The sequence below is a fragment of the Diplodia corticola genome (assembly GCF_001883845.1).
Source record: "Diplodia corticola strain CBS 112549 chromosome Unknown scaffold35, whole genome shotgun sequence".
NCBI classification, from domain to species: Eukaryota; Fungi; Ascomycota; class Dothideomycetes; order Botryosphaeriales; family Botryosphaeriaceae; genus Diplodia; species Diplodia corticola.
In genome coordinates, this window is record NW_017971514.1 from 1909 (window position 1) to 10031 (window position 8123).

Consider the following 8123-nt stretch of genomic DNA (forward strand, 5'->3'; position numbering starts at 1 on the left):
CGGCGGTGCCGGCGGTGGGGAGGTTGGCGAGTAAGCGAGGCGGACACGGCTCACCCAGGAGCAGCAACGAGATCGTCAGATAACGACATCTCACATCACAAACATCCACATTGCGCAAAGTGTGGAGTGTCGGTGGCTCGCAGCAGGAAAGGGGGGGGAGGGGACGGAGGAGGTGGGAACACGGCCAAGGGAACTGACACGCAAACGAACACCTCTGATCCTTCCTGGCCCTACGCAGTATTGGTCCGGATCTTAGTCGTGCTGTGGACAATCTACGATGGGGCCTATGTACGGGCGCCGCCGGTTCCCACATGCGGCTCAAGTCTCTCTTGCAGGAGGGCGAAAAGTGGGCTGTTTGTTTGTTGCACTCGGCGTTCGTAGATCTTTCTTCACGTACGTTTGCTGCAGGTGGTGGGTGGTGCATGCTCGGCCAAGTCAGGCCGATCTTGGTTGTTTGCGATGAGTCGCGTGCTATCTTCAGAACGGGCCCTGGTGGCCTGTTCGCAGCAGCTCGCAGCAGCTCATGGCCGGTGGGGACGCAGCGAGAGGCTCTGAGAAATTCAGGTGGCTGGCAGCCGGGCAAAAACTGTGGGGTGGAGAGAGTCAGTTTGGTGGGCCGATGGTTGAGGGCTATTGCGGCTGTTGCGCGGGAAGGGCCAACGACCAAGCGCAGGCTGCGCAGCGCACAGTAACTAGTCTCGTGGGTTCTGGCTGTGTCTGGTGCGCTCTGGTCCCGCTGTACCGCTGTACCGGCCGGCTGGCTCAGCTGGCTGTGCTCACTGGCGCCTCTGCCTCCAGCCATGCTGAGGCTTGTGCTTGACGCCGGCCACGCTCGTCTTGTTCCGAGAGGCTTGAGCTCTTCATGCGAGCCTGAGGAATGAGGCCGAGTAAGCTGCGCAGGGTGGGGGTCGATCGTCCGCAGTTCATGTGCGGTTGCTGTTCGTCGCCGTTCGTCGCTGGCCGGCTGCCTGCCCTTACTCGCGCGCGCAGCCCTTTTGGCTCGATGCGTGCTGCCGCGCCGGAGGCTCTAACTGCTATTGCGGCTCTAACCACGCGCGCCCCATAGGACCCGCGCGCCCCATCCAAGGCACGCAATCCTCCGGCTCCAATCCGCTCCGCTCGCGCGTCTGGCGCCATTGCCCTACTCGAGAGGCGAGGCACGACGCGGGCCCACGAGCATGCGAGGCGCGCCGGTCAGAGAACAGGCAGACCCACGACCCGCCCGCGGTGCTCCTTCATCTAACGCCTTCGCGAATAGGGCGGCGCAGCTGAAGTAGAGCTACACCACGGCGTGTGGGAATACGGGAAAGCTCAGACTCCAATCCGGCTTTGGCCGCGGACGCAGGTAGAGAAAGCAGTAAGTGAGAGACGTCGTCTACGTAGACGGACCGAGGGCGGGCTGCGCACGCATCCGCGGTGGTCTGAGGGTTGGTTGCTGATGTGCCTATCCTGCTGCAGGCGCATACGGCCCCTCTGTGGGAGCCTTTGGTGTTGAGTCTAGCGGATGGCCAGTGAGCCCCGGCTGCGCCTCGTCGCGGCGGCCCTCGTGTGGCTCTGTGCGTGTCCCAACGGGCTGCTTGCTGTCGGCCGCCGTCGTCCGTGTGGGAGAGCCGTGCGCGCGCTGGGCTGCTCGGAGCCGTTGCTCCGGCGGCCGGTTAGCTATCCGGATAGCTATCCGGCCAGACGAGTCGGGAGCGTGCGGGCAGCAGGGAGCCGCGTGCTTTGATAGACGGTGGCCAGTGTGCATTGAGCCATGGCTCGCGGAGCTGGTGGCGAGAATAGACGACGCTGCATGCTGTGGTCTGTGGCCTGTGGTCTGTGGTCTGTGGCCTGTGGCCTGTGGCCTGTGGTCGGTGGTCAGTGAGCATGGCATGTATGTATGTATCTGGACGAGACGCGCGCGCGTCTGTGTGGTCTTTAGGGTGCGCGGTAGGTGCGCCGTGGGCATTAGGTATTATTTTTTCCGCGCGAAAGCCGCTTGGAAGCCGCGCGCGCCGCGGGTCGCGGGGCGCGGGTCGCTGGTCGCGGGTCGCTGGTCGCTGGCACCGGGCGCCCGGGCTCGTCGAGTGGCTGCGGCGGTACGGCGGCGGTGCGGCGCGTCCTATCTGCCTATCTGGACGGCCCGCAGTCCGGGGCTGGCGGGCTGGCGGGCTGGCGGGCTGCGTGGCGGCGTGGCTGCTGGTGCTGGAGCCACCACCGGTGCTGGAGCCAGTGCCGGACCCAGTGCTGGAGCCAGAGCTGGAGCCGGTGCTGGCGCTGCCGCGCTGGTGCTGCTGGGGCGGCTTGATCCGGCCGGCTCCTACTGTGGCAGTGGTTAGCGGTGCTAGCGGTGGCAAGTGCGTGTGTGACACCATCGACGTACATCTCTGTGGGGAAGTTGTCTGTGATTGCGGCTGCAGCGCGCAGCCGTGGCAGCAGCACCTGGGCAGGCGGGCGCGGGCACGAGCGGGCAAGAGCGGCCGGCGTCGACGGGCAGGAAGGAGCCGGCGCGCGCGCGATGCAGGCGGCAGGGGCGGCCCCGTCCTCGCCCTCCCGCACCCGCCCTAGCCTGCCACCCTGCCCGCCGCCCTCGCCGCGTGCCAGCCCGCGGTGGGTGAGGGCGCTGCTCGCGGCGCTGCTCACTGGCTGCGCGCGCCGGCGTGGTCATAATGGCGGTGAATGTCTCAGGTCCTGCACGATTGCGGAGGCGCCCGCCCATCAGGGTCCCTCGACTCGGCCACCACAGTGCCCGTCACCGTGCGCCTGCAGCAGCCGGCAGATCCTTTTCTCGCCGTCTTTTCCCATGTGCGAGACAAGTGCGTGCGTGCGTGCGCGTGTGCGTGAGCAAAGGACGACGTGATGGCGGGGTTGCTTGCCAGCAAAGCAAAGGAGAAGCCGGCGTGAGATCCAATTTGCAACAGTCCAAGGCGCCCCCAACCCATGCCAGGCCGTAGCACTAGATACAGGAAACCGCTCCTTCAAGCCATGCCCAAAATAGACGCGCTGAGCCCGCAATCCCGGCGCCAAGAGAATCGAATCGAAGAAGTGAGGATGCCTATTCGCCCTCTTGCCATTGTATCAACCGTCGACATGGAAAGCCAGTTCCCAATCCGACCCGTCCCCCGAACCAAAAGCGAAAACCAAGGAAAATTTGCTGCCAGATGTGGAAAAGTCCCTCCAGAGTGCCCGCCGTATCAACATCACTCGTCATCGTCCTTCCGTTCGTGTCACATGTCCCGTGCTTTCCCGTCCTTCCCACGCTATGCCCTCTGCCTGATGGCCCAAACCCATGTTCGTGAGAGTGTATACAAAGGAAACAAGGAAATCCAAACACACACGACCGCAGAAATGCCTAGCAAAAGGAAACAGGAAAACGATCGCTCGCCACGCTCTGCTAAAAAAAATTTCAATCAATCAATCAATCAAACAAAGCAAAGATACCAGAAATGTTGTAGTAGTTGTTGTTGTTGGTGGTGGTGGTAGACGCAAGAAAAGTTGAAGGAGGGCCACAACAACCCTGAGCCCGCGGCGAGGCTGTGTGCGTGATCGCTAGCCTTGCCGCATCAAGCGACGTGCGGCCGGCGTGGCCATGCGCTCGTTCCCGCAAAAGGGGCGAGGCGTTTCGTCGCGGGCGTGGCTGCAGTCCGCGTTGGACACTGAGGATGCCCTCGATGCTTTGAAGCCGATGATATGGCCGAGAAACAAGCAGGCTAAATCCATGGAAATCGTTGGGGTGGTAGACAATCTTGGAAGCGAATACACGCTGGGCTGGGGATTGTGTGGTCTTGTTGGTGGTTTAATGATCGTCGGGACAGATGACCAGCGGGCGCGCCTGTCTCAGACGTTGGCCGCCTCGCTCTTCACACTGCCGGGGCTGCTGCCGCCAGCAAGGTGGTTGCTCTCCTCGACCATGCGCTTGAACTCGCGAACCACGTCCCTGGGGATGTTGTCCCACAGCAGGCTGCGCGTGTACACGTCGGCCGCAGTCTCGCCCTTGCGTTCTTGACGCATGGCCGCGAGCGACTCGGCAAGATTGCGACGGTGCTGCGAGGTGGGCGTGGCCGGCGGCGTGCCCTCGTCGCGACGCCCAAAGTCGGCAGACGTCAGGCTGTTGTACTGCGCCGGCGTAATGGAGAAGACCTGCTCAGCCTCCTGGTCCTTGGTAGGCTGAGTCAGCTGGGCGTGCAGCTGGTCGAACTGAGGGTTGCCCGTGTTGTGAGAGATGGATGCGAACTCAGCCCCCGAAAGCGTGGGCTTGGGCCAAGCAGTGCCGGATGCCGCAGGCTCCAAAGCCTCGACGCGGTTGACGATGAGGCTGTGCGCAGACTGCGCCGACGGCTCGACACCGGCATCCTTGAAGATGCTATCGAGGACGGAGGCCGAGGCGGCGCGGACGTCCTCGGGCATGCGAGGAATGGCGGGAGCCGAACCAGAGTTGCTGGCGACGAAGGCACCGCACAGGAGAAGCATGAGGAGAAGACCCGAAGCAGCTGGTTTCTCGGGCTCGCTGACATCCTTTCTGCTGCGGTTGACAAGCGACGTCTCCATCGGTTGCTGCTGCTGCTGCTGCTGTTGCTGGCCATTGGCCTCTTCCATGCAGAAGTCGTTGTAGATGTAGCTGTCCCACTCGTTGCCGCCCATGTTGAGGTTGTCCATGTCGTTGGCGAAGTCGGTGAAGGTGGAGCTGGGCACAGCAGACATGGTGGGGCTGCTCTGGCTCTCGAGCTTCTCGGTGAGGATGGAGACCTTCTTGCGAAGCTCGCCAGTCTCGAGAGTGTGAGTGCGCACCATCTCCTCCTTCTCCCACTGCAGGGTGTCAATGACGTGCTGGGCCTCGAGCTGCTGCCTCTGCCACTGCTCCTTCTCATGCATCGCGGCTTCGACCTGCAACCTCATGCTCTGCAAGTCGTCTTCGAGCTGCACAACACGCTCGGTCCAGAGCTTCTTCTCTTCCTCCAGCTCTTCGGTGTGCTTTTTCTTGCGTTGCCGCGAGTCGAGACTGTAGTAAAAGTTAGCAAGAGGAATCAATAAACCAAAGCACGGCGGCTGCAAGAACCAAAAGACCAAAAGCGGAAGGGAGGGTCGTACGCGGCCTGTCTGTTGCGGAGGAGACGCTTCTGCTGCTTGAGCTCCTTGATCTCTTCCTCGTTGGTGGACTGAGCAATGAGCTGGTCGATGTTGAGCAGGCTGCGCTCCGGCGGGATCTCGAAGCGGGCGTTCTTCTTCCGGATACCGTCACGGCGAGGGAAGGGGGAGAAGGAGCGGGCGGGTGGGGTGTTGGGGCGCATGCGCTTGTTGATGGGGCGCGACTCCATCTCCTGGGCGGCCATGGCCATCCACTCCTTGTTGGAGTGCGGCGAGGGCGGGTTGCCGGACGGCGTCGGCTGGAACACGGAAGCGGGGCGGACGTTCATGGGCAAGCCGGAGTAGGCGGCAGGCTCGGTCGAGCCGACGGCGAGGTAATTCGAGTCGTAGTCCTGGCCGAACATGTTGGATGCCGGCGTCCGGGAGTCCTCTTCGGCCATGGGCGGCCACACGGGTTGTTGCTGCTCGTAGATGCCGGGCATCTGCTGTGCTTGGGTGTGGCGCATGTAGGGGTTGTTGGTGGAGCCCTGGAAGAAGGGGTTTGTTGATACGTTCGCACTCCGGTCCAAGTATGCGGGTGCAAAGTCACTGTCGAAGAAATTGGCCTCCGGCGAGAAGATGCCGGCGGCACTGGTGGTGGGGGACATGACCGTGGTTTGGTTGTCCAGCAGTGAGTCGTTAGCGAAGTCGTTGTCGTCGAAGAAATTGGAGGCGGGCTTGGAGTCGTGAGATGGTCGTGATGTGTTGGTGTTGGTGGTGAAGTCCATGGACTGGTGGTGCGCCATGGGTGGAGCGCGGGCAGTACTTGTACAGTCGGTGTGGCTGCAGATCTGAGAAGCGGTGAAGCGCGCCCGATCGGGAAAAGGTGCAAGACGGACGGGCGGGCTGGCTGGGCAGCGCACGCTCGGATTCGGATCGTGTGCACGCTGAGATTTGGAGGGGAAACGCGCGGCGTTTGGCTGTGCTCGGGGCAAGATCTCGGGCCAGCAGGGTGAGCGACTGCGATGATGGTTGTGTCTGTGTGCAAAGCGGGAGGGGACGGCGTGGGCTGGCGGAGCCGTAATGTATCTGCGCTCTGGTTATCGCGGCGCCCAAGCTTTCATTCAGCCGGGATGCGACTCACGAGCGTGAGGGGTGGGGAGGCCTGTCCGCGACTGGGATGCACGCGAAACAAGCCGCGGGCGCTGTCATTCGATGCCTCAAAGCTAGAGTGATCATTCGCTTCAGGTAGCAGTGCAGGACCGCCAAAGCGCTCCCAGCACTGAGTGGCCCCCCGTGCGCAGCCCTCGGCCCATCCTGACCAGAGAATCCAAGCGCCCGATCACCCCGGCTCGCCGAGACGCCAGAGGGCTCTGGCTCTGGCCCCCCCAGCAGCTGCTGGACGCTGTGGATGTCGCGCAGTGTCCGCAGCGCGGTCGGGCGAGCAGGACGTCGACAGAGCTCTCCGAGCCATCTTCGTCGCGCCGACGCTGCCGCCCGCTGCGCGCTGCCCTGCGCTGCCCTGCGCTGCCCTGCGCTGCCCGTCTCTGCCCGTCTCCTCCACCAGCGAGCGGCGTCGCGGCCGTCGCGGCCGACTTGGCTGCCGCTGGCGCTGACTGCGCGCCCCAGCCTGCCGATGCCCGCGCCATATCCGACGGCCACTCACACGCCGGCAGTGTGACCAGCAGACTCTCCCCTCCCGTCACACCTTCACGCTGCAGCAGCGGGCGGCCCGTCCGCTTTCCTGGCCTTAATCCAGCCTCGCCGCGCGACCCTCTGCACCTACCTGGTGCCTCAGGCATTCTTCACCGCACGCCGGGCGCCCGTCAGGACTCAGCACCACAACACCGGCCGGCGGTGGCGAACATCGACAGCGCGGCCGGCGCGGCGAGAGGCACACCAACGCGGCCAGGTTCCGGGGTGTTCCTTCAGCAGCACGCCGCGGGAGATTGGCGGGCATGTCATCCGTCCAACTCTTCCAGCCTGACACCCTGGTGCGCACACTAAAAACGCCCATTCGACGAGTGGGCGCGGACGGCCGGGGCGGCTCCGAGATTTGCGTATGCCTCTGAGGTAAACACAGGCCCGTCTCCAGGCTGGGCGTGCCGGTCCAACGTCCCTTTAGCCTTTCGACGCCCGCCGGGCGGGTGCTAGGCCGTCAGCCCAGCGAGCCACCGTCGTCGGGAATATTGTGCACGGCTGGTCCTTGCTGCCCGGAGATTCAACAGGACTTCTAGCGGCCTTCTAGAAGGCGGCGGCGGCGGCGGCGGCGCCCAGGACGTCGCTGGTCCGCAGTCCGCACGGAGTCCTTGTGACATCATGGCGGCGAGCACCGGCGCCGTCGCGCGACGGAGCAGTGCGCGGTGAAGCTGCGACGGCATCTTGTGCTGGTCTCGCGATGAGAGCGAGGGCGGGTTGTGGCGCGCTGCAGAAATCGGACGGGTCCAGAGCGGCGCGGACAGGGTGCGGCGGCAAGAGTTGCAGAACGCGTCGTCGGCTGGCAGGCTCGAGTTCCTAGTTGCTGGAGTGGCTGCGGTGTAACTGCGCTTGGGGAGAGGAGGCCGGGGGGGGGCGGGCGAGGGAGGGTTGCGAGTGGCAGCGGCGTGCTGTGGCTGTATCTGTAACCTCGCCCGGCGGGCTGGCTGCGTGCATCCGGACGCTGCGTGCTGCGAAGCGTGCCGGCCGGGGGCTGAGCTGACATGAAGCCGCAAGGGCGCAAACACAGGGCGAGCATGCCGGCCACTGAGCCGCCGCTCTTAAGCAATTGAAGCCCAACGATCGAGGCTGCATTCATGCGATTCTTCTGCATTTCCCATGCTGGGCCGGCCGCCTCGACCGCGTCAGCCCACGCCCTCACGTGCCGCCGCAGGAGAGCAGCTCTGCAGCGGGAAGATCATGCTTGTCATCGCCCAGGGCGTAGCACCAGATTCTGCGCCGTTTCAGCGCACCTCCGCTGCCGCCGTCCGCGGCACGGCCTTCGTATCCCGGAGCGCGTCCTGGCCGGGCGCGAGATTGAGCAGGAGCTGCAATAGCTGTGGACGCGGTGCGAGGCGCGGACGAGCGCCGGCTGAGTCCATGTG

The 8123-nt window shown here is 64.2% G+C and overlaps 1 protein-coding gene across 1 annotated transcript; it reads right to left on the reverse strand.

Moving 5' to 3' along the window:
- Positions 1–3816: 3816 nt before the first annotated feature.
- On the reverse strand, positions 3817–5849 carry BKCO1_350001 (bzip transcription factor; the record flags this gene model as incomplete). Its single annotated transcript, XM_020274723.1, has 2 exons — positions 3817–4978; positions 5068–5849. The coding sequence occupies 2 exons, from the start codon at positions 5847–5849 to the stop codon at positions 3817–3819; spliced, it is 1944 nt and encodes a 647-aa protein (XP_020129184.1).
- Between the last annotated feature and the right edge of the window lie 2274 nt (positions 5850–8123).